At 41.7% G+C, this 27,068-nt stretch overlaps 1 protein-coding gene across 1 annotated transcript in view; it reads right to left on the reverse strand.

The window, feature by feature from the left end:
• Positions 1 to 2,443: 2,443 nt before the first annotated feature.
• LOC140732658 (dynein axonemal heavy chain 8-like) overlaps positions 2,444 to 27,068 on the reverse strand; it is a 952,247-nt gene continuing 927,622 nt past the window's right edge. The window contains exons 87-92 of the mRNA XM_073055351.1: positions 25,908 to 26,068; positions 22,841 to 22,997; positions 14,911 to 15,063; positions 9,195 to 9,384; positions 3,782 to 3,903; positions 2,444 to 2,751 (exon numbers count right to left, since the gene is read on the reverse strand). Of these exons, the coding sequence (XP_072911452.1) occupies positions 2,464 to 2,751; positions 3,782 to 3,903; positions 9,195 to 9,384; positions 14,911 to 15,063; positions 22,841 to 22,997; positions 25,908 to 26,068 (1,071 nt within the window). The 3' untranslated portion in view covers positions 2,444 to 2,463. The remainder of the gene's footprint in view (positions 2,752 to 3,781; positions 3,904 to 9,194; positions 9,385 to 14,910; positions 15,064 to 22,840; positions 22,998 to 25,907; positions 26,069 to 27,068) is intronic.

Raw genomic sequence — 27,068 nt, forward strand, 5'->3', positions numbered from 1 at the left:
ACAGACAAACTCTTTGATCTTTTGTCTTCATGCTAATGCTTCAGCCTGATTTCTTTCATTCACGCAACTCATTCATGAACAACGTTCAGTATACCTTTAGAAATCAAATAAACACTGTAATGGTCACTTGTCTGTCAGTCCACCAGTGTTTTAGACTTAACATTCCTTTAGTTACAAAAGAGCATTATATAAGCAATAAATCTGAATGCAAAAAATAATCTATCAACCTAGCTCTCTGTGACCAACAGACATTGTTGTTAACAGATATCTTTATGTTAATGGTGACTGAGACTAAGAAAAAATTCACCTGCTATCAGCAAACATTAGACATTATCAAACCTACAGTGTTTACTTTTATAGACACTCTGTTGTGAGTTCACAAAAAAATTGTCATTTTGAACTGTTCAGATATTAATTCAATGTTTTACAAAATTTGATACATGCAAGTTTGAAACGAGATTGTATCAGAAAAGGACACTTGTAGCGTATTGGTGTGTAAGGTACAGCAGGGAAAAGTAGCCAAGTTAAAATTAAAGAGCTTATAAAGCATTTGGAGCCAAATTAATTATAGGCAGAACAAAACAGCTGAGTTCTGGTAATAGCCATGACAGGATTATAATTTAAGGATTCCAAAAATAAGAATTTAAAAGGTAATTGACTTTAAATTCGGATTATTCCTCCTCCTTCAGCCTTGGCCAACCTGGGTACTTCCAACAGTTGATTCACAGCGTCTGAAATATTTTGCTTTTGTTGCAGTAAAATATCTTGTTTGAAGAGAGATGTTTATTATTGCATGGTGAATTACTCCAGCCCCATTGCTGGAGTTCCTCAGGACAGGGTCCAAGAAACAATCATCTTCAGCTGCTTTATTAATGACATTCCTTCTATTTGAAGCTAAGAGGGATTGTTTACTGATGATTGCACAATGATCAATATAAATTACAACCCCTCAACAAATGAAACAACCCATGGCTACATGCAGCAATGGCTAGTTTGCTATATCAAAAATCCATGACCCAGATTTTATCCTGATCTCTGCTGTTCATAGGGTGTTTTGCACATTTGCTTTATAACCGTGTGGAGTTTCTCTCATAACCCAAATACGCACTGATTAGCAGATTAATGGGGTACTATATATTACATTAACATGGGTTGCAGGAGAATTGAAGAGTTGATGGACATCTTTAAGAGAACATGTTGCAAGGAAATAATTGCAGGAATTGCACTGAAGGGTTGCTATGAGAACTCAAGCTGAATAGCCTCCCATATTGTGAAAAATGCAAATAACAATATTCATGAAAGAGTCAGGCAAAGAACGTAGAAACAGAAAACCTACAGCACAATACAGGCCCACAGAAATTGCCTAGGGTTACCCATAACCCTCTATTTTTCTAAGCTCCATGTACCTATCCAAGAGTCTCCTAAAATACCCTATTGTATCCGCCTCCACCCCTGTCACCAGCAGCCCATTTCACGTGCTCACCACTCTCTGTATAAAAAAAATCTTACTCCTGACATCTCTATCGCTACTTCCAAGCACCTTAAAACTGTGCCCTCTCATGCTAGCCATTTCAGCCCTGGGAAAAAGCCTCTGACTACCCACACAATCAATGCCGCTCATCATATACATCTCTAACATGCCTCTGTCCCAACTTTTGTTGAGTGTGTTGCAGCCATCAAATTCTAAATTTGTGTATATTTACAAAATACAATTAAGTTGGTCAGTAAAACTATTGAAAATCTTTTCTTTGTACTTTTGTCAGTTAAATAAAGGTTCATGTGAATTAACATATCACAGATTTTTGTTTTTATTGCATTTTGGAAAATATCCCAACTTTTCTGGAAATGGGGTTTGTAATATTTACACTGACAAACATGATTGCTTAAATAGCAAGGTCTGTTTCAAGCAAGGATTGTTTAGAAACTAGAAATACACACAGGAAGAAAAAAATATGGAATGTAGCGAAATTAAAAGATTTCTGCAACTGGGTATTTTTCTGGAAATAGCTTCTATCTGACTTGTGATTTTGTGATAAAATAAGTGTACCTGGAGCCCCGGACATTGTTTGACTAAAACCTCTGCCAAGTCCTTGTGGTAATGATGAATATCTCAAATGAGGACCTGGCAAACAACCTCACCTATAGTGCTACGCTGACTAGACTTTGTTTTCCTGATTTGATTCTGTGTTTGTCCCATTTTTTTTCTTGTTTGCTTATAAGTCAGTGAATCACAAAATAACTGGACTGAGGGTTAAAACACTGTATAGCTCAAAAATGTAGTTTATTAAATGTTAAAAGAACAATGCATTTATATTTACATTTATAAGGCACAATATAATTATAATTGTTATTAACTTTACTATAATCATATAGTGTCATAAATGTAACTGCTAATAACTTACATTTCAAGTTCAAACACCATAAATTATTTTGGAATCCCACACTGGCTTTAAACATACTGTTCTACTTGATGTCACAGAGCAGGGCTGCTCCTCTCAGGATCCAGTGGTCAGGTGGCTGAACTGTTTTCAGGCAGAGGGCAGTGACAAACATCAGGTCAGTACGTTGGGGCTTCTTGTAGACTGGGCAGATGTACAGTTTGGGATCTTTAGGTGCTGTAGAATTGATGGCAAATATATAGATGACGGGTAGCATTGTAAACAGAACCTTTGCAGTAGGTTCAGTCAGCCTTGTGTTTCTCCTATCCCAACCCGCACCATCCAGGTAAAGACCATGGATATATACTCCATCCTGCCAAGCAAGCATGCAGAGGTTGAATGTGTAGAACACTAGAGAAAGAAAGCTGGTGAAATTTACACTTTACAAAGTGGTTATTCCATTAATGATCACTGAATAATACAATATACATGCACGGAGTCTTTGACAAGTTACCCAGGTAGTGTAATTCAGCTCCTTTCCTATAGCCTTGCAATTTTTTTCCTCACATATATCCAATTTTCATTTGAAAATTAATACTGAACTTGCTTTCACCATCTTCAGACATTTTTAAATATTCACTGGCCACAGGTGAAGTGCCAGAAGACTAAAGACAGACTAAGTGGCAACTTTATCCAAGGAAGGCAGCAGGGATAGAACTAATTTACATTTGGAAGGAAAGGTTTAGTCAAAAATTGTGAAGAATGTTTTGACCCATTGGCTATCTTCTTGCTGCTCAACTCACTGTTTGTTCCGCATTTCATTATTTTGCTCCAGGTTCCTGCTTCTGCAATCACTTGCTTATTTAAAATAATTGAGAGAAATCTGTCGTAATGAATTAGATTAAAAATTTCAGAGCTAACAAAATGTATTGATTAGGGTAGTGTGATTGATGTAATTTAAATGGACTTCAGTTAGATCTTTACATGATTCCTCATGGGAAATTGATTCAAAAGGTTACAACTAATGGATCCTAAGGCAATTTGGAAAAATAGATCAAAATTGGCTATAGATGGTTAAATGTATTAAAATAAGGTTCCATGCTGTTGATATTGGGTTAAGTGACCTGTGGTTCCCTGTTCTTCTTCTTCACTCTCTCGAACATAGTGGTTATATTGAAGTGATACTCACAACAGCCTTCCCCCCACTGTGAATGAATTCTGGAAGATCAAACCCGGTGCATTAGTTTCTTAGTGTTTGGCATTTTAAAAGCCCCATGATATAAGCAAACAGGGCCATCTCTATTAAAGAAAACTTAAAGCACAATGTTCCTCCTCTCTTTGCAATCTGAATTTAACTTTTATACATGGAACTAACTCACGGCCATAAATAAAAGCATACATACTACAGGTGGTACTTTGACATCTTCTTTCATCAGTTTTGTTACTTCATTGTGCAGAGTGACACTATCCAGTGCCCAACCTTTATGTGCTCGTGTTACTTCCTGCCTCATTGCAGTTAAGAATCCTGTAGACAAAATAAACACAACTTATTTCTTTAAAAGTGAAATGCTGTGATGCTGAAATTTAAAAAATGCTGGAAATACTCAATAAGACCATAAGATAGAGGAGCAGAAGTAGGCCATTTGGCCCATCAAGTCTGCTCCACCATTCAATTAAAGGCTGATCCAATTCTTCCAGTCATCCCCACTCCCCTGCCTTCACCCCATACCCTTTGATGCCCTGGCTAATCAAGAACCTATTTATCTCAGTCTTAAATACACCCAATGACTTGGTCTCTACAGCCACTCATGGCAACAAATTCCACGGATTTACTACCCTCTGACTAAAGTAATTTCTCTGCATCTCAGTTCTAAAAGGACGCCCTTCAATTCTGAAGTCATGCCCTCTTGTCCTAGTATCCCCTACCATGGGAAATAACTTTGCCATATCTAATCTGTTCAGGCCTTTTAACATTCAGAATGTTTCTATGAGATTCTCCTGAACTCCAGGGAATACAGACAGACATACTTTATTGATCCTGAGGGAAATTGGGTTTCGTTACAGTTGCACCAACCAAGAATAGTGAAGAAATATAGCAATACAAAACCATAAATAATTAAATAATAATAAGTTAATCATGCCAAGTGGAAATAAGTCCAGGACCAGCCTATTGGCTCAGGGTGTCTGACACTCTGAGGGAGGAGTTGTAAAGTTTGATAGCCACAGTTAGGAATGACTTCCTATGACACTCAGTGTTACATCTTGGTGGAATGAGTCTCTGGCTGAATGTACTCCTGTGCCTAACCCAGGGGTGGGCAAACTTTTTGACTTGTGGGCCACAAAGGGTTCTAAAATTTGACAGGGGGGCCGGACCAGGAGCAGATGGACGGAGTATTTTGGTAATACACCTCATAAGAGAAAATAAAATATCATGGGATATGTAGAAAACATGTGCTTTAATTTCAATTGAAAATGAACAAATGCATTACAACAAAATATCTGTCTTTGAAGTCCCATGGTATTTAGCTATTTATTGAAATGACTTTTAAAACACTGAAAATTAAATGAATAAAATACAGCTTTTTTTAATAGTAACAGTTATTATTTTAAAGCACTGAAAATTCTGTTATCCTTCAAGATATTATCATCATCATTCTCCTCCTGACTGTCTTTATTTCAAAAACGGTAGGAGATGCAGGTCTACTTGTCCTGCTCCTTCTTATTCAATTGTCCCCTGTGCCAAAACTCAACAACGACCAGTGTCACTGACAGAACAGTGACAGCGCGCCAGTATGCGGAGCGCGTTATTTGATCTGGAGCGCATTTTTTATTTTGAGAACGTACGTGCACCTGCGCACTACTCATGTCCATCACTTAACAGAAGTGACATGTAACATGTAAGGTTTATTGAAAAAAATATTTTCAAATGCATTTTTTACATAACACAACGAAGAAACTTATTTTTAATTTCAGTGGGAACAGTGTTGTTGGTCTCCCTTTTTAGCCAGCGCATCAAAGTCTGGATTTAGTTTTGTTGTGGCGATTCTCAGGATGGATCTGAGGTGTTAACAAGGTTTATTAATATAATTTCATCAAGTTCTGCGGGCCGGATTAAAAAGCTTAACGGGCCGCATATGGCCCGCGGGCCGTAGTTTGCCCATGCCTGGCCTAACCAGTACATTATGGAGTGGATGGGAGTCATTGTCCAAGATGGCATGCAACTTGGACAGCATCCTCTTTTCAGACACCACTGTCAGAGAGTCCAGTTCCACACCCACAACATCACTGGCCTTACGAATGAGTTTGTTGATTCTGTTGGTGTCTGCTACCCTCAGCTTGCTGCCCCAGCACACAACAGCAAACATGATAGCACTGGCTACCACAGACTCGTAGAACATCCTCAGCATCGTCGGCAGATGTCAAAGGACCTCAGTCTCCTCAGGAAATAGAGACGGCTCTGACCCTTCTTGTAGACAGCCTCAGTGTTCTTTGACCAGTCCAGTTTATCATCAATTGGTATCCCCAGGTATTTGTAATCCTCCACCATGTCCACACTGACCCCTTGGATGGAAACGGGTCACCAGTGCCTTAGCCCTCCTCAGGTCCACCACCAGCTCCTTAGTCTTTTTCACATTAAGCTGCAGATGATTCTGCTCGCACCATGTGACAAAGTTTCCCACCGTAGTCCTGTACTCAGCCTCATCTCCCTTGCTGATGCATCCAACTATGGCAGAGTCATCAGAAAACTTCTGAAGATGGCAAGACTCTGTGCAGTAGTTGAAGTCCGAGGTGTAGATGGTGAAGAGAAAGGGAGACAGGACAGTCCCCTGTGGAGCCCCAGTGCTGCTGACCACTCTGTCTGACACACAGTGTTGCAAGCGCACGTACTGTGGTCTGCCAGTCAGGTAATCAATAATCCATGACACCAGGGAAGCATCCACCTGCATCACTGTCAGCTTCTCACCCAGCAGAGTAGGGCGGATGGTGTTGAACGCACTGGAGAAGTCAAAAAACGTGACCCTCACAGTGCTCGCCGGCTTGTCCAGGTGGGCATAGACACAGTTCAGCAGGTAGACGATGGCATCCTCAACTCCTAGTCGGGACTGATAGGCGAACTGGAGGGGGCCTAAGTGTGGCCTAACCATAGGCCGGAGCTGCTTTAGAACAAGTCTCTCCAGGGTCTTCATGATGTGGGAGGTCAATGCCACCAGTCTGTAGTCATTGGAGCCACTGTGGCGCGGCGTCTTCGGTACAGGAACGAGGCAGGATGTCTTCCACAGCACAGGAACCCTCTGGAGACTCAGGCTCAGGTTGAAGACATGGTGAAGTACTCCACATAACTGGGGGGCACAGGCTTTGAGCACCCTGGGGCTGACACCATCCGGGCCTGCAGCCTTGCTTGGGTGGAGACGTTTCAGCTGTCTTCTCACCTGTTCAGCTGTGAAGCCCACCGTGATGGTTTCAGGTGTGTGAGGGGTGTAGTCACGAGAGCAGGGTGGGGGGCTGTGAGGAGGGGTAGGAGGGGAGAGTGGAGTATGTGTTGGTATACAGCCCAAGAGCTGCCAGACTTTCCTCATACGGTAACCCTTTCATTCCTAGAATCATTCTTGTGAATCTTCTCTGAACCCTTTCCAATGTCAGTATATCCTTTCTAAAATAAGGAGCCCAAAACTGCACACGATACTCCAAGTGTGGTCTCACCAGTACTTTATACAGCCTCAACATCACATCCCTGCTCTTATATTCTATACCTCTAGAAATGAATGCCAAAATTGCATTTGCCTTCTTCACCACCGACTCATCCTGGAGGTTAACCTTTAGGGTATTTTGCACAAGGACTCCCAAGTCCCTTTGCATCTCTGCATTTTGAATTCTCTCCCTATCTAAATAATAATCTGCCCATTTATTTCTTCCACCAAAGTGCATGACCATACACTTTCCAACATTGTATTTCATTTGCCACTTCTTTGCCCATTCCCCTAAACTATCCAAGTCTCTCTACAGGCTCTCTGTTTCCTCAACACTACCCACTCCTCCACCTATCATTGTATCATTGGCAAATTTAGCCACAAATCCATTAATCCCATAGTCCAAATCATTGACATACATCATAATAAGCTGCAGTCGCAACACCGACTCCTGTGAAGCTCCACTGGTAACTGGCAGACAACCAGAATAGAATCCCTTTATTCCCATTTGGTTTTCTGCCTACCAGCCAATGCTCCACCCATGCATAAGTTAGCAATATCAATAGAGAAACAGTTAACATTTCAAATCAATATTCTTCTTCTAGAACTGGAAATAGTTAAGAGATTAACCAAATTTGCAGAGCAAGGAAAGAGGAATGACTGTGCAAAGGTGGAAACCTCAAGGCCAGATGTAAATAACACATCTTTGTCTTTTCTTGTGAAACCTGAGCTCCATGTCATCTTCTGACTGGGCACGCTTAAAGCCTTCTGGAATCATCACAGAGTTCAACAATCTCCAATAATCCTCTTATTTCAAGTTACTTCCTTTTAAGATTCATTTTTGGTTAGACACATCCCATCACCAACTTCTTTGGCTTTGTACCATAATCCCTGCAATCATTTAACCTCCTATATGCTCTGAAATCCTCTTTTTGTTTTTGTTCACTCCACCCTCCCACATTTTTGCTGCATCTTAAATCTTGTTTTATTTTAACTTTTCCCAGTTAATCAAAGGATATCATCCTGAATGTTAACTGTTTTTCTCTCTCTTTAGGTCTGCTGAATATATTGTAATTTTCTTTGTAATGTTGCTAAATCTTGATTTGCTGCTTTTACTGGTGAAATCCTAACATAAACACATGTTGGTTCTGTTCACTTAGAAAATTTTTGCCATAGGATATTGGGGCAATTTATTCCAGCTCTGATTGAGATTCAAATTTCTCCAGAGCATATTGTAATTTGTAGGTACCTGTGGGAATCTGTACTTGGGCATCTACACTGAAGTATTCTACTAGAAGAAAGGAAGACTTCTATTTTTTCAGTTCCTTTCAAGATAGCCAAAGGCTCCAGAATCAATGAAAGACTTCTGAAGAATAACTGTTTACAATAAAAAATGTAGTAGCCAATTCATATAGACCAAGTTCCATCTCACAAATTTAAATATGGCTGCAAACTGTATTCCTTATGCATTGAAAACATCCCTTTCTTACTGTCGCTGATTATGGTTGAATTAGATTGTTTGCAACCTCGGCATCTAACTTTGCCTTGAAATGAATTTTCAGCCAAATCCACTCAGCTCATTTAATGTCAAAACTCATTCAGGCCAGTGTTATCTGTATATTTTACCACTGCAAAAATCATTTTGTGGGCTTCATAAACTTGACCAAAACTTTGTTGTTTCTTAATTATTTATCCATCACCCCTGTTCGCACAGGTCTACATTAAATCCCAAACCAATACTATCTTAATTACAGTTGATTTATAATTTTGGTAACATTCCTGTAAAGTGCCTTGTGATGTTCCATTGCCCTACCTAGACACACCTCATCATTGCCACATTTTGAAAGATGCCGCTGAAGCCAAGCATTTACTACAAATAATTATGCAAAAATACAGGTGAGAAAAACTGCAGATGCTAGAAATCAAGTAACACACACAAAATGCTAGAAAAACTCAGCAAGCCAGGCAGCATCTTTGGAAAAGAGTACAGTCGATGTTTTGGGCCAAGACCCTTCAGCAAGACTGGAGGAAAAAAAGATGAGGCGTCAGATTATGCAAAAAATACGTTTGCAGCACCACTTCACATTTTAAATCATGATGTACTGTTCCTTGAATTATTAGTACCTACCCTGGGGATTGAAAAAACCTGTCATCCAAAAGACATTAGGTCTGCCCTCAAAAATCCAGGAAGAAAATTGCGTGTTTCTCTCAAGGAGTTCTGTGAACCAAAATCCTAAGGTAGAGGAAGCCCAGGAAATCCTCTTCCACCCCTGAGGGACACGAGCATCGTACATATTGTCCAAGGCATCAATTAAGTTCTGCAATTACAAAGGCATTGAGTTTCAGGAAAATCAAGGATTCTCCCTGTTGCACATTTATGTAATACTTAATCGCTATGCAGCTTTTCACAAACTTTAAAAAAAGAAAGAGAGAGAAATATTACGATTCCAAATGTCAACTGCAAAGCAGATTCACCTGCTGTTGAGAAGGAAGCAGGTGTTTCAGGAATGAGATAGTGTTCTCCTTCAGCTGCTGCAAGTTGTACACTTTCTTAAGGTTCTATCTTATTTTTAATCTTTTAGGTTTTGTGACAGATTTTCTAAAATCCAACAACCTAAACTGCAACAACCTTAACTTCCAGGATGTCACTGGCCAGATATAAGACATGGCTTTTGTTTCTAAATCCTTTGAACAGCACTGAGATTTGCTAGAATTCCTAACATCACCACAATGAAAACATCCCCATATTTTTTGGAATCTAGTAAAAATTTTTATTCAAATGATTTACAAAATCTTTACAAAATAAATAATTAGGCCAGGAAGTTTCCTGTTAACTTTACCAGTACAAAACTGCAACAGATGGGAATATAAACACAAATACCTCCCATAGATTTCCCCTCTTAGCCTCAGCTGGAGGTTCTCCCTCCATTCAGCAAGCCAAGTATAGCTTGCTGACATTGCTCTATTAAAATGGCATCATATGCAGATGGGTGAGGGCCACAGATGGTACAGGAAGGCAGCTGATCCCTAGAAAAACAAGACATTTTACAAGATGTGGATGAGGCCACATATAGAACATTGTGTTTGGCTCTGGACGGCCTGCTCTAGGAAAGATGTCATTAAGCTGGAAAGTGCAGAAAAGATTGATAAGGATGTTACCAGAACCTGGAGGAGATAGTTAAAGAGATTGAGCAGGATAGGACTTTATTCATTGGAATGTAGGGTGCCATGGTAGTGTAGCAGTTAGCATGATACTATTACAGCTCAGGGCATCGGAGTTCAATTCCGGTGTCCTCGTTAAGGAAGTTGCATGCATGTGTGTTTACTCTGGGTGTTCTGGTTTCTTCACACAGTTACTCCAAAGACATACTGGTTAGTAGGTAAATTGGTCATTGTAAATTGTCCTTTAATTAGGCTAGGGTTAAATCAGTGGGTTGCTGGGCAGAGTGACTCAGAGGGCTAAAAGGGTCTCCATCTCTAAATTTACCAAATAAATAAATAAGAGGTGATATTACAGAGGTGCATAAACTCATCAGGGGCACAGATTGGGTGAATGGACTCAGTCTTTCCCCATGACTGGAGAATCAAGATTTCTTGAGAGAGGCAAGAGATGAGATTACTGGAGCCTTGATCAAGATCTTTGCATCTCCTGTGGTCACAGGGGAGGTCCCATAAGACATAGGAGCAGAATTAGGTCATTTGACCCATTGAGTCTGCTATGCCATTCCATCATGGCTAATTTATTATCCTCCTCAATCCCATTCTCCTGCCTTCTCCCTGTAACTTTTGATGCCCTGATTAATCAAGAATCTATCAAACTCCGCTTTAATTATACCCAATGATTTGCAGGAATATGGCAATTAATTCCACAGATTCACCACCATCAGTATTACATCCTTGCTCTATATTCTCAAAATTAATGCTAACATTGCATGTAACCTCCTTTCATCAACTCAACTTCCAAGTTAACCTTTAGGCAATCCTGTGTGAGGACTCATGAGTCCCTTTGCACCACTGATTTCTGAAATCTCTCCATATTTTGAAAATAATCTATGCCATTATTCCTTCTACCAAAGTACATGACCATACACTTCCCTACACTATATTCCATTTGTCACTTCTTTGTTCATTCTGCTAATCTGTTTAAGTCCTTCTGCAAATTTCCTACTTCCTCAAAAGTACTTGCCCCTCCACATATCGTCGTATCAGCTGCAAACTTAGCCACAAAGCCATTAATTCCTTCATCCAAATCACTGATGAAAATGTGAAAAGAAGTGGGCCCAACACTGACCCTTCTGAAACACCACTAATCATTGGCAGACAACCAGAAAAGGTTCCTGTTATTCCCACTCTTTGCCTCCTGACAGTCAGCCAATCTTATATCAATGCTAGTATCTTTCTTGTACAGGTCGACCTTTTATGATCCGGCACTATTGGGACCTGAGGAATGCCAGATAAGTGAAAATGCCGACCTTTCAGCTTCCCAAGCTCCTTTTACTTAGTACTAACAGCTACAATCACTTCTGTCCCCAATACTACAATTTCTGGCATACTGCTAGTGTCTTCCACAGTGGAGACTGGTGCAAAATGCCTATTAATTTTGTACATTATTTCTACATTGGAGAAAGGCCTATTTTGATGGTATCAGAAAGAATCTGGCAAGTGTGGATTGGGACAGGCTCTTTTCTGGCAAAGGTGTACTTGGTAAGTGGGTGGCCTTCAAAAGTGAAATTTTGAGAGTACAAAGTTTGTATGTGCCTGCCAGAATAAAAGGTAGAGGATAGGTGTAGGGAACCTTGGTTTACAAGAGATATTGAGGTTAAGAAGAAAAAAGGAGGTGCATAGCAGGTATAGGCAGGGAGGAACAAATGAGGTGCTTATGGAGTTTAAGAAATGCAAGAGAACACCTAAGAAAGAAACCAGGATGGCTAAAAGAAGGCATGAAGTTGCCCTAGCAGACAAGGTGAAGGAGAATCCTGAGGTCGTCTACACATAGGTTAAGAGCAAAATGATTGTAAGGGACAAAATTGATCCTCTGGAAGAGCGGAATGGTAATCCTAGGTGGGGGCCAAAAGAGTTTTGGGGGGATCTTAAAAGAATTTTTTGCATCTGTATTCACTTAGGAAACAGACACAGAGTCTACAGGAGAGAGGCAAAGCGGCATCAACTTCATGGACCTGTACAGATTAGAGGAGGAGATGTTTGTTGTTTTAAGGCAACTTAAGCTGGATAAATCCCCAGGGCCTGACAATGTGTTCCCTTGGACCCTGTGGGAGGCTAGTGCAGAAATTGTCAGGGTTCTACCAGAGATATTTAAATCATCCTAATTTACAGTGAAGTACCAGAGGATTGGAGAATAGCCAATGTTGTTCCGCTCTAAAAATAAACCAGGAAATTATAGGAAAGTGAGCCTGACATCAGTGGTGGGAAAATTATTGGGAGGTATTCTAAGGGACTGGATATTTGAGTATTTGGATAGACCTGGACTGATTAAAGATAGTCAGCATAGGTTTGTGCATGGTAGGTTGTGTCTAACCAATCTTATAGAACTTTTCAAGGAATTACCAGGAAAGTTGATGAAGGCTAGACAGTGAATGTTGCCTACGTGGACTTTAGCAAGGGATTTGACAAGGTCCTGCATGGAAGGTCGATCAAGGAGGTTCAGTCACCCAGCATTCAAGATGAGGTTGTTAATTGGATTAGACATTGGCTTTGTGGGAGAAGCCAGAGAGTGATATTAGATGATTGCCTCTCTGACTGGAAGCCTGAGATTAGTGCAGTGCTGCAGGGATCATTGCTGGGTCCATTGTTGTTTGTCTTCTATTTCAATGATCTGGATGATATTGTGGTTAAGTGGATCAGCAAATTTGAAGATGACACCAAGATTGGGGGTGTAGCGAACAGTGAGGAAGACTCACGGCTTGCAGTGGGATCTGGAACAGCAGAAAAAATGGCGGATAGAACTTGATGTAGGCAAGTGTGAGGTGTTGCACTTCAGTAGGACCAATCAGGCTAGGCTGTCCACAGTAAAAGGCAAGGCACTGAGGTGTGAGGAACAAAGTTATCTGGGAATACAGGTCCATAATTAATTGAACGTGGCATCACAGGTAGATAGGGTCGTAAAGAAAACTTTTGGCACACGAGCCTTCATAAATCAAAGTATTTAGTACAGGAGATGGGATATTATGTTGAAGTTGTATAGGACATTGTTTGCGGCCTAATTTGCTGTATTGTGTACAAACAAGAGAACATTTGCAGCTGCTGGAAGTCCAAGGAACATACACAAAATGAGGAGAGCCCCAATGAAGGGGCTCAGCCCAGAACGTCGACTGTTTACTCTTCCATAGATGCTGCCTGGCTTGCTGAGTTCCTCCAGCATTTTGTGTGTGATGCTTGGATTTCAATCATCTACAGATTTTCTCGTGTTTGTATTAATTTAAATTCCCTGGATGTAGCAGTCAAATTTGAACTTGCAGGGTTCTGGAACATAACCATTACAAAACAATTCCCTTCACTTTTTTATGGCTTTTGAACTAGCATCATGAGCTATATAATCTGCTGCTAACTTGACTTTATACAATGAGGAAATGCAGATGGTTATGGAGTTTCATATAGAGCCATACAACTTGGAAACTGGCTCTTCTGTGCAGAGTCTCTGCAAACCATCAAGCATCTATTTACACTAATCACATTTTATCCTTTCCATAATCCCATCAACTCCCCAGAATCTACCACTCACTTACACACTAAGGGCAATTTACAGTAGCCAATTAATCTCCCAACCAATGTGTCTTTGGGATGTTGGAGTAAACTGGAGACCCTGAAGGAAACCCTAGTGGTCACAGAGAGAACTCCACACAGCTAGCACTCAAAGTCAGGAATGAACCCAGGATGCTGTTGTTGTGAGGTACAGTCTACTAGATGTGCCACTGTTATGCCCACTGGCACAATTAACCATTGGAGAATGGAGAAATCATGGTAATTGCCAGATAAGGTAGTGTATCCACTATAAAAGGTAGTGGATTCAGCCCAGTACATCACGAGCAAAACCCTCCCAACATTGAGCACATCGACATGAAACATTGCCATAGAAAAGCAGTGTCCATCATCAGAGATCCTCACAACCCAGGCCATACTCTTTTCTTTTGCTTCCATCAATTAGAAGGTACAGGTGCCTCAGGACTTGCACCTCAGTTACATTGAACTTTGAATAATTGGCATTCATAATTTAAAAAAATCTGCATACACTGCTAGTTAAAAACAAAGTAACACACACAAAATGCTGGAGGAACTCAACCGGCCAGGTAGCATCTATGGAAAAGAGTAAACAGTTGATGTTTCGGGCTGAGACCCTTCTTCAGGTCCTGCAATTTGTGTGTGTTGCTTTAGATCTCCAATATCTGCAGATTTTCCAGCCAATAAAATTGATGCACCATCAATAACTCTGAGACATGAGTTAAGGTTGGCTTTTATTGGCTGGAAGAAAGCACAAGCAGCAAGTGACCACCACACAACATCCTGGAGACTGAGGAAGGGGCTGTGCCTCCAATTGCCTTTATACCGGGGTCTGTGGGAGGAGCCACAGGAGCAGTCAGTGGGGGGGGGGGGGGGGGCGTGTCCAGACAGGTATATGTAGTTCACCACATTCTGTGAAGTTAAAACCGATTTTCTGTATCTTTGTTTTGATGAAAGATCTTCATCCTGAAAGGTTATCTGTTTCTTTTTCCATGGAAGCTGCACAAACCTGCTGAGTATTTTAAACATACTATATGCAGCTTTTTATTGATTTCATGAGCGGTTGAATGTTCTACGCTTGCTTCTACTTATTACATTATAATACTGACCTCACTCATGATAATGGTTCCCTCTATAGCCAGCTGTAAGTCACCCAGGCAGAGCCGAAGCATTGTAATAACCTTCTGCATTCGGTCAATTTCTTGTCGAAGGAAAATATTCATAGAATTCAAAATACCCATTTTTATGAGATGAGTTTTCACCTATCAAAATAGACAGTTCATTTTCTCAGGATTCTATTATCAGCTTCAATCTTGTCTATCTATAAAGTGATGTATACATTTTGTTTAGTAAATTTTTTTACAGCAGCAAATACATTAACCACATTAAAGTTGTAATAGAAAGTCCAGTTGACTTAAAGGATTTGTATTCAGTTTCAACCACACATGAGTAACTATCATACATCATATCATGTTTAGTGTATATTCCAAACACAAGAGATTCTTGCAGATGTTGGAGATCTTAAGCAACACACTTAAAGTGCTGGAGACAGCAAGTCAGGAAACATCTATGGAGGGGAATAAACAGTTGATGTTTTGAGCTGAGATCCTTCATCAGGAACATCAGAATTGGGAGCATTATCATGCCAGTTATAAAGAAGGCAAGACAGCGGCTATACTTTATTAGGAGTTTGAAGAGATTTGGCATGTAAACAAATGCACTTCAAAAACTTCTATATTGTACCATGGAGAGCATTCTGACAGACTGCATCACTGTCTGGTATGGAGGGGCTACTGCACAGGACTGAAAGAAGCTGCAGAAGGTTGTAAATCTAGTCAGGTCCATCTTGGGTACTAGCCTACAAAGTACCCAGAACAAGTACCCAGGAATCTTCAATGGCTTTTAATTTGGAGCAAGAAGGCTGCGAGTGAACTGCTGATTTTTTCGGAGCGAAGGGAGTTTTTTTTAACTACTCGGGTAAAAGAGAGGCGAGACTCCGCAGGCGCATGACGTCAGCCAATAGAGCATGAAAGGTTTAAAAAGAAGGCAGCCATATCCAGTGGGCAGTGGAGTGAGAGGCAGCAGAGTGCTAGGGCTTAGGCATTAACAAGACGAGATGCGGTAGGAAGCATGTGTGTGAGGCCAGTTTTCTGTGCCTAGTGTCAGATGTGGGGGGTCCTGGAGTCTCCCACCCTCCCAGACAAGCATAGCTGCACCCGGTGTGTCGAGCTGCAGCTCCTGAGGGACCAAGTTATGGAACTGGAGATGCAGCTTGATGACCTTTGCCTAGTCAGGGAGAGCGAGGAGGTGATAGAGAGGAGTTATACCGGGGCCACAGGGGACAGACAAGTGGGTCACAGTCAGGAGAGGGAAGGGGAAGAGTAGGTACCAGAGAGTACCCCTGTGGTTGTACCCCTTGACAATAAGTACTCCTGTTTGAGTACTGTTGGGGGGGACAGCCTACCTGGGGGAAGCGGCAGTGGCCGTGCCTCTGGCACAGAGTCTGGCCCTGTGGCTCAGAAGGGTAGGGAAGGGAAGAGGAAGGAAGTAGTGATAGGGGACTCTATAGTTAGGGGGTCAGACAGGCGATTCTGTGGACGCAGGAAAGAAACTCAGATGATAGTTTGCCTCCCAGGTGCCAGGGTCTGGGATCTTTCTGATCACGTCCAAGATATCTTGCGGTGGGAGGGAGAACAGCCAGAGGTCGTGGTACATATTGGTACCAATGACATAGGTAGGAAAAGGGAAGAGGTCCTGAAAAAAGACTACAGGGAATTAGGAAGGAAGTTGAGAAACAGGACTGCAAAGGTAGTATTCTCGGGATTACTGCCTGTGTCACGTGACAGTAAGACCTGTACAGAAAAGACAGGTTACACTTGGATCCTAGAGGAACCAATATCCTGGCGGGGAGGTTTGCTAAGACTACTGGGGAGAGTTTAAACTAGAATTGTTGGGGGGTGGGAACCAAACTGAAAAGACTGGGGAAGAGGAGGTTGGCTCACAAATGGAGAAAGCTTGTAGACAGTGAGAGGGGGAGGATAGGCAGGTGATAGAGAAGGGACGCGCTCAGACCGAAGGTTTGAGATTTGTCTATTTTAACGCAAGGAGTGTTGTGAACAAAGCGGATGAGCTTAGAGCGTGTATCAGTACTTGGAGTTATGATGTGGTGGCCATTACAGAGACTTGGATGGCTCAGGGAGAGGAATGGTTACTTCAAGTGCTGGGTTTTAGATGTTTCAGAAAGGACAGGGAGGGAGGTGGGGGCATGGCACTGTTGATCAGAGATAGTGTCACAGCTGCAGAAAAGGTGGACGCCATGGAGGGATTGTTTATGGAGTCTCTGTGGGTGGAGGTTAGGAACAGGAAGGGGTCAATAACTTTACTGGATGTTTTTATAGGCCACCTAGTAGTAACAGGGATATTGAGGAGCAGATAGGGAAACAGATCCTGGAAAGGTGTAATAATAACAGAGTTGTCGTGATGAGAGATTTTAATTTCCCAAATATCGATTGGCATCTCCCTAGATCGAGGGGTGTAGATGGGGTGGAGTTTATTAGGAGTGTTCAGGAAGGTTTCTTGACACAATATGTAGATAAGCCTACAAGAGGAGAGCCTGTACTTGATTTGATATTGGGAAATGAACCTGGTCAGGTGTCAGATCTCTCAGTAGGAGAGCGTTTTTGAGATAGTGATCATAATTCTATTTCCTTTACAATAGCATTGGAGAGAGATAGGAACAGTCAAGTTAGAAAAACATTTAACTGGGGTAAGGGGAAATTATGAGGCTATCAGGCAGGGAATTGGAGGCTTAAATTGGAAACAGATGTTCTCAGGGAAAAGTACGGAAGAAACGTAGCAAATATTCAGGGGATATTTGTGTAGAGCTGTGTATAGGTATTTTCCAATGAGACAGGGAAGTTATGGTAGGGTACAGGAATAGTGTACAAAGGCTGTAATAAATCTAGTTGAGAAGAAAAGAAAAGTTTACAAAAAGTTCAGAGAGCTAGGTAATGTTAGAGATCTAGAAGATTATAAGGCTGCTAGGAAGTAGCATAAGAAGGAAATTAAGAGAGCCAGAAGAGGCCATGAGAAGGCCTTGCTGGGCAGGATTAAGGAAAACCCCAAGGCATTCTACAAGTACCTGAAGAGCAAGAGGATAAGACGTGAAAGAATAGGAGCTATCAAATGTGACAGTGGGAAAGTGTGTATGGAACCGGAGGAAATAGCAGAGGTACTTAATGAATACTTTACTTCAGTATTCACTATGGAAAAGGATCTTAGTGATCGTAGTGATCGTAGTGATGACCTGCAGCAGACTGAAAAGCTTGAGCATGTAGATATTAAGAAAGAGGATGTGCTGGAGCTTTTGGAAAGCATCAAGTTGGATAAGTCTCCGGGACCGGATGAGATGTACCCCAGGCTACTGTGGGAGATGAGGGAGGAGATTGCTGAGACTCTGGCGATGATCTTTGCATCATCAATGGGGACAGGAGAGGTTCCCGAGGATTGGAGGGTTGCGGATGTTGTTCCTTTATTCAAGAAAGGGAGTAGGGATCGCCCAGGAAATTATAGACCAGTGAGTCTTACCTCAGTGGTTGGTAAGTTGATGGAGAAGATCCTGAGAGGCAGGATTTATAAACATTTGGAGAGGTATAATATGATTAGGAATAGTCAGCATGACTTTGTAAAGGGAGGTTGTGCCTTACGAGCCTCATTGAATTTTTTGAGGATGTGACTAAACACATTGATTAAGGAAGAGCAGTAGATGTAGTGTATATGGATTTCAGCAAGGCATTTGATAAGGCGCCCCATGCAAGGCTTATTGAGAAAGTAAGGAGGCATGGGATCCAAGGGGACATTGCTTTGTAGATCCAGAACTGGCTTGCCCATGGAAGGCAAAGAGTGGTTGTAAACGGGTCGTATTCTGCATGGAGGCCAGTCACCAAGGGAGTGCCTCAGGGATCTGCTCTGGGACCCTTACTCTTCATGATTTTTATAAATGACCTGGATGAGGAGGTGGTGGGAAGGTTGGAGGTGTTGTGGATAGTGTGGAGGGCTGTCAGAGGTTATAGCAGGACATTGATAGGATGCAAAACTGGGCTGAGAAGTGGCAGATAGAGTTCAACCCAGTTAAGTGTGAAGTGGTTCATTTTGGTAGGTCAAATATGATGGCAGAATATAGTATTAATGGTAAGACTCTTGGCAGTGTGGAGGATCAGAGGGATCTTGGGGTCCGAATCCAGAGGATGCTTAAAGCAGCTGCGCAGGTTGACTCTGTGGTTAAGAAGGTGTATGGTGTATTGGCCTTCATCAATCATGGAATTGAATTTAGGAGCCAAGAGGTAATGTTGCAGCTATATAGGACCCTGGTCAGACCCCACTTGGAGTGCTGTGCTCAGTTCTGGTCGCCTCACTACAGGAAGGATGTGGAAACCATAGAAAGGGTGCAGAAGAGATTTACAAGGATGTTGCCTGGATTGGGGAGTATGCCTTATGAGAATAAGTTGAGTGAACTCAACCTTTTCTCCTTGGAGCGATGGAGGATGAGGGGTGACCTGATAGAGGTGTACAAGATGATGAGGGACAAGGATCATGTGGATAGTCAGAGGCTTTTCACCAGGGCTGAAATGGTTGCCACAAGAGGACACAGGTTTAAGGTGCTGGAGAGTAGGTACAGAGGAGATGACAGGGGTAAGTTTTTTACTCAGAGAGTGGTGAGTGCATGGAATGGGCTGCCGGCAACGGTGGTGGAGACAGATATGATAGGGTCTTTTAAGAGGCTTTTAGATAGGTACATGGAGCTTAGTAAAATAGAGGGCTGTAGGTAAGCCTGGTAATTTCTAATGTAGGAACATGTTCGGCACAACTTTGTGGGCCGAAGGGCCTGTATTGTGCAGTAGGTTTTCTATGTTTCTATCTTTAGGAAGCGGTGTCTCAGAAAGTCAGCATCCATTATTAAGGACCTCCAGCACCCAGGGTATGCCCTTTTGTCACTGTTACCATCAGATAGAAGGTACAGAAGCCTGATGGCACACACTCAGTGATTCAGGAACAGCTTCTTCTCCACCATCGGATTTCTAAATGGACATTGAATCTTTGGACACTACCCCACTTTTTTTAACATACAGTATTTTTTGTTTTTGCATGTTTTAAAAAATCTATTCAATCTATTTAATTGATTTACTTGTTTATTTAATATTACTATTGTAACATGCTGTAAGGTTTCACTGCTAAGGCTAATGTAGTGGTTTCTCTGTAGCAGCAATGTTTGTGTTATGACTAGAGATAAGGGGGCTTTGGAATGTATGTTAGCCAATGGGAGAAATGTTATTCTTTCTTGTGAGTCTGGAAGAGAGATTTTCAGTCTTTCATTGGGGTGCGATAGAGAGAGAGGATATGAATGGAGAGAGTCAGAAGACCACCGGATGGAGTGGACTGAGGAGTGAGGGTCTGAGGGCCAGCTATGCTTGGAGGTCAACAGGAACAAATGAACAAACAGTGACTGCAATGATGCGCAATAGACTTCTTCCTTAAGATGAGCCCTTTTACTTTTTATTTTCTTTACTAACCCTCTATCTAGATGAAGATTTATAAAGTTCAATCATTTAATTGCATATGGTACATTGTCTGATATTTTGTGGTGCGGATTTGCAACCGGGCAACACATCATGCAGCATCCATGCAAATGAGATTTCTCAGTTTGGCGGAGCCAGGAGTTGTTTTCCCTTAGACGAACGCGTGCTGGCTGAGCCCAAGGGTTGCAACTGTGGGGGCTCATCCGGGATTGATTCCGTGGGAAGCTGCACAATTGCCTGAGCATTGAACCAGTCAGTTGTGTGTTTAAATTTGTGCTGGTATGGAGCGGTGGTGCACCTCCATGGGTTTACCGGTATCTAAAACGTGTGTGTTGAGTGGGGTGGATATTCATACCCCGGATGAATTGTTAATTTGATTTTTGAGTACAGTTAAAGCTATTGGAAATTTGGGGGTCTCCATCACTCTTGCTACTTCCCCAGGCCATACCACCATTGGCTTTGACTGGGTGAACCACACAGTCCCCCATTTAAATTCAGCATTGGACCCAATGCACCGATCATTGGGCTCTCTTCCAGGGAAGCTGGGGCCTGTAGAGGTAGAATGGTTTGCACCTGAACTGCAGGGGTACTAATATCCTTGTTGGGAGGGGGGATTAAGCTGGAGTTGCAGAGAGATGGGAATCAGTGCACCCAGACAAGTAGTGGAGTGGTTGTGGGGAAAGGTTTTGTTAATCCTACATACAAAGTCAAGAATCGAAAGGTTGAGTATGATGGAGCTAATGTTCTGAGTTGTGTACATTCCAAGGCAAGGAACACTGTAGGAAAGATGGATGAGCTTAGGGTGCATAGATTAGTATGTGGAATCACGAAATTACAGCCATTAGTGAGACTTGGTTGAAGAAGGACTTGGACTTGCAGCTCACTGTTCCAGGGTTCCTTTGTTTCAGATGTGATAGAGCAGGAACAGGTTGATAGGGTGGTTAAGAAGGCCTATGGGATGCTAGGCTTCATTAACAGGGGGATTGAATTCAAGAGTAGAGAGGTCATGTTGCAACTCTACAAATCTCTAGTGAGACCGCACTTAGAGTATTGTGTTCAATTCTGGTCACCTCATTATAGGAAGGATGTGGAAGCTATGGAGAGGGTGCAGAGGAGATTTACCAGGATGTTGCCTGGTTTGGAGAACAAGTCATATGAAGCAAGGTTAGCAGAGCTGGGACTTTTCTCTTTGGAGCGTAGAAGAATGAGAGGGGACTTGATAGAGGTCTACAAGATTATGAGAGGCATAGATAGGGTGGATAGTCTGTACCTGTATCCCAGGGCACCAATAGCAAACACCAGAGGGCATATGTACAAAATTAAGGGAGGGAAGTTTAGGGGAGACTTCAGGGGTAAGTTTTTTACACAGAGGGTTGTGAGTGCCTGGAATGACTTGCCAGTAATGGTGGTGGAGGCTAAAACATTAGGGGTATTTAAGAGCCTCTTGGACAGGCACATGGATGAAAGAAAACTGGAGGGTTATGGGGTAGTGTGGGTTTAGTACTTTTTTTTAAAGGATTATATGGGTCGGCACAACATGGAGGGCTGAAGGGCCTGTACTGTGCTGTAGTGTTCTATGGCTCTAGGAGGGATTAAAAGGGGAGGGGCGGCATTACTAGTAAGGGAAAATGTCAAGGCAATGCTCAGCCAGGACAGACTAGAGAGCTCTTCTACTGAGGCTTAATGGGTGTAACTGGGGAATAAGAAAGGGATGACTATGGACCATCCAGTAGTCAGCAGTATCTAGAGGAGCAACGTTGTAGAGATTGCACATTGTTGTAAGAAACATAAAGTTGTGATTTTAATTTTCAATAGCAGAAAAGTCAATATTGATGGCATCAGAAAGGATCTGACAAGTATGGATTAGGACAGGTTGTTTTCAGGCAAAGGCGTGGTTAGTAAGTGGGAAACCTTTAAAAGTGAACTTTTGAGAGTACAGAATTTTTAAAGTTCCTGTCAGTTATAAGGAAAGATTAAATAGGTTAGGACAGTATTCCTTAGAACGTAGGTTGAAAGGAAATTGATAGAGGTATACAAAATTTTGAGGGGTATAGATAGGGTAAATGCATGCAGGCTTTTTCCACTGACATTTGGGTGGGACTACAACCAGAGGCCATGACTTAAGGGTGAAAGGTGAGAAGTTTAAGGGGAGCTTGAGGTGAAACTTCTTCACTCAGAGGGTTGTGAGAGTGTAGAATGAGCTGTCAGCACAAGTGGTCCTTACGAGCTTGATTTCAAAGTTTAAGAGAAGTTTGGATAGGTACATGGGTAGTAGAGATATGGAGGGCTATAGTCCCAGGGCAGGTCAATGGGAGTAGGCAGTTTAAATGGTTTCAGCATGGACTAGCTGGGCTAAAGAGCCTGTTTCTGTGCTGTACTTCTCTATGACTCTTTCCAAAGGTGGTCAATAAGGACAGAACTCAGTAATTCCTTTGATGCCCCTGAATCCATAACAGTAATATACCTCATGTGCTATGTAATCTGGAGGCAGTTTTTTCAGCATACTCTCAGCAAGTTTAAAGACTATGGCCTCTCGAGTCTCTCCTCCTCCACCACCACTTTCCTTTGGCTGAATATTGGTGATGGTGTTGAGAATTTCAGCTGCACTGTTACTCTGATACCTGAACAAATGGAGAAGATCATTTTAGGCTCAAGAACCCAAATTTGTAGTAGTCATTAACAGCTCAGTGCTTAGTAGCTGGCTCAAGGGGACATCAGAATAAAATAAGAAATAAGGACATAAGAAATGGAAGCAGGAGTAGGCCATCTGACCCTTGCGTCTGTTATGCCTTTCAATAGGATCATGGCTGATCTGGCTGTGGACTCATCTCCACTGACCTTTCTTTTCCTCATAACCCTCAATTTACCTGCTATGCAAAAATCTACTGAACTGTATCTTAAATATATTTAATGAAGGAACCTTTATTGCTTCCCTGGGCAGAGGAATCCACAGGTTTACTGTTCTCTGGCAAAATCAGTTTCTTCTCATCTCCATCCTAAATCTATTCCCCCAAATCTTGAGGCTATTTCCCTTAGTTCTAGCCTTACCAGTGGAAACAACTGCCTCTATCTTATGTCCTTTTTATAATTGTATATGTTTCTATAAGATCTTCAGAATTTTGTCTGAATTCCAGCAAATATAGTTTTTCATTCACCTTTGGAATCAGCCTGGTAAGTATCTTCTGCAACACCTCCAAACCTTTTCTGCAAGTAAGGAGATCAGAACTGCATACAGTATTCTAGGTGTGGCCTCATTAGTACCTTGTCCAGTTTCAGCATATCCTCCCTGCTCTTAAATTCAATCCCTCTAGCAATGAAAGCCAACATTCCATTTGCCTTTTTGATAACCTGTGCACCTTTTGGGTTTCATGCACAAGCAATCCCAAGTCCTTCTACAGAGCAGCATGCTGCAATTTTTCACAAATCAAATAATAATAGAATCAGGAATAGGTCATCTGGCCCTTTGCATCTACTCCATAATTCAAGAGGGCACAGGAGCCTGAAGACCCACACCACCAGGTTCAGGAACAGTTGTTATCCCTAAACCATCAGGCTCTTGAACCAGTGGGAATAATTTCGCTCACCCCATCACTGAATTGTTCCCAAAACCTATACACTTACTTTCAAGGACTCTTCATCTCATTTTCTTGACTCACTCCTTCCTTCCTTCCTTCCTTTCCTCCCTCCCTCCCTATCTATCTATCTTTTGTATCAGCACAATTTATTGTCTTTTGCACATTGGTTGTTTGTCCATCCTGTTCAGTGTGGTCTTTCATTGATTCTATTACAGTATATTTCGTGGATTTACTGTGTATGGCTACAAGAAAATTAGTAACGTTGTTACGAACCCCGTAACTGGGTCACTTACCAGCAAAGATAGAGAGGTCTGTTGAAGTCTGATGATACTATTTTTAACAGTATTTATTAGTAAAAATACACAAAAATATATCAATGCAAATATACAGATAATATACGTCGTCAATACTAAATCTAAAAGTGCGGGTATAATAATAATCAATAAGAAATAAGCTCTATCATTGTCTAGGGGATAATGTATTGTCCGATGGAAATATAAAGTTCCCTCAGTTCATGCAGGCTGCAGCCTTTGGGGACCGCTGGGTTGCAATGGTTGGAGAGAGAGAGAGTTTTGGGAGAAAAACTTGCCGGCTTTCCTTTTATGATTTCGATCCGTCAGGAGTCCCGTTGGTGTGGCCGTTCACTCATGGCCTCTCCTTTAGCTAAACCGTTCTTCCATGGTGAGCCCGCCAACCCAGGCAAGGGAAGGACGCACACGAGCCCCCACCAGCTGTTGCTATTAAACGCTGTCACGGGATTTCTAGCGTTTCCCCTGGTGCGTCTATGTACTTTGATAATAAATTTACTTTGATCTTTGAACTATCACACTATGACACAATTTATACCACTGCATTTCCTCCTCATTTATTAAATCTGCTATCCTTGGAGCTTTCCACTCTCCTGATTAGTTTTTAAGTCCTACCTTAACCCTTGTTACGTGATTTATAAGAACACTAGTTCCAGCACAATTCAGGTAGATCCTGTTGTAACCTTAGGCAACCTTCCTCACTGTCCATTATACCACCAATTTTGGTGTTTTCTGCAAACTTACTACTTATACATTCTTATCCAAATCATTCACAAATATAACAAGAGGATCTAGCATTGATCTCTGTGGCACACCACTGGTCACAGGTCTCCAATATGAAAAACAACACTCTACTACCACTCTCTCACTCCTTCCACCAAGCAAATTTGTACCCAGTTGGCTAGCTCACCCTGGATCTCATCTTTTGGACTAGCCTATCATGTGGGACCTTGTGAAAAGCCTTGCTGAAGTTTACATAGATGTTTACCACCCTACCTTCATTAATCTGCTTGGTCATCTCTTCAAAAATCTAAATTAAATTTGTGACACATGATTTCCCATGCACATTTCTGATTCAGAGTCCATTCTTTGAAACAGGATGAGACACTTCTTCCTAAAGCTCTATGATGAGCAGTCTTAGACTTCAGTTCAGCAGCATCCTCAAAGCTAGACATATTAAGGATCTGCAAATCATTTTATGCCAGTATGTGTGACAAGAAGGGCAGAGAGAGCACAGCCTTATGGAACTACCTGTCCTCTATCTGAAACATTTCAGACAACAGAAAATGAGAAGGTCTAAATCAGCCATTCCCCTTGCCAAGAAGTGACAAGATTTGGCTATTCCTTTGAGGGTAATAATCCTCTCAGAAGCAACAACTCAGGAGCCAAATTGTAGTTCGCTCTGTAGGACCGGATAGGCTCAGACCTTCAGGCTAATATCAGGTAGTATGTCACCTACAAGCAGAAGGGAGAGGGAGAGAGGAGATCAGCCTCACCTCATTGTTAAATGTGGATTACAAGTTTAGTACTTAAGGCAATCTATTCTCTTGTGATGGTTATAGGCACCAATAAGAATATGGAACATAATAACAACTAAACTTTCCTATATTTAAAATAATAGATAAGCATTAACAAATACTCTACTCACGTGATATCAGCATTTGGGTGAAGGCCAAACACCTGAGGAGTGTCAGTAACAGGCAGAGTTTGAATGTACTCTTGATAACTCTCGATGTTTGGACATATTGGAATAATATAACCAGTATAAAAACAGAATTTGGAGTCAAACATCTTCTCATTGAACCACACCTGCAGATGGAGTAAACAAAGCAGCTACCTCAAATGTATTTTGCCACAAAATATAACTTATTGTTCCAAATAAAGTTTCTTCTTTATCATTTTAGGCCCCCACAACCAAATATTTTATCAACTGCCCTTAGAATTCCATAATATATTTTCTCCCCTATCATTCTTAACCACTCTGTGTCCAGCAATTAGGTTTCACCTAAATCTTAAAGCTAATGAGATCTGCCCTTCCTTCTACTTCCTTCCCTGCACCAGTCTGGGCTGTAGCCTTCAAGAGCACACATTCCTGTCTAGATAAGGTCACAGACAGCACAGAAAAGGGCTTTTTGACCCAAATTATCCATGCTGACTGGCCTATATACACTACTCTCATTTGCCTACATTACTCATTACGTATCCTCATCCAAATGCTTTTTAAGCATTATAATTTATTGGCCTTTACCACCAGCTTGTTCTGTATAACCACCATAGTGTAAAATTAAGACTTCTTAATGTCTCCCATCCCATGTTAAACTTACGAGGGGTGATTGATAAGTTCGTGGCCTAAGATAGAAGGAGTCAATTTTAGAAAACCTAGCACATTTATTTTTCAACGTAGTCTCCTCCTACATTTACACACTTAGTCCAGCGGTCGTGGAGCATACGGATCTTGGACCTCCAGAAAGTGTCCACAGCAGGGGTGAGTGATAAGTTCGTGGCCTGAGGTAGAAGATGAGTTATACAGCTCTCGTTACATGCATGTGCAGGTCAACTCTTTGAGTGATTATGCAGAAAGTTTGAAGTTAATAACTCATCTCCTTCTACCTTAGGCCACGAACTTATCAATCACCCCTGATGAGTTATTAACTTCAAACTTACTGCACAATCACTCGAAGAGTTGAAATGCATGTGCGTGTAACGAGAGCTGTATAACTCATCTCCTTCTACCTTAGGCCACGAACTTATCAATCACCCCTGATGAGTTATTAACTTCAAACTTACTGCACAATCACTCGAAGAGTTG

The sequence above is a fragment of the Hemitrygon akajei genome, chromosome 9 (genome assembly GCF_048418815.1).
Source record: "Hemitrygon akajei chromosome 9, sHemAka1.3, whole genome shotgun sequence".
NCBI lineage: Eukaryota > Metazoa > Chordata > Chondrichthyes > Myliobatiformes > Dasyatidae > Hemitrygon > Hemitrygon akajei.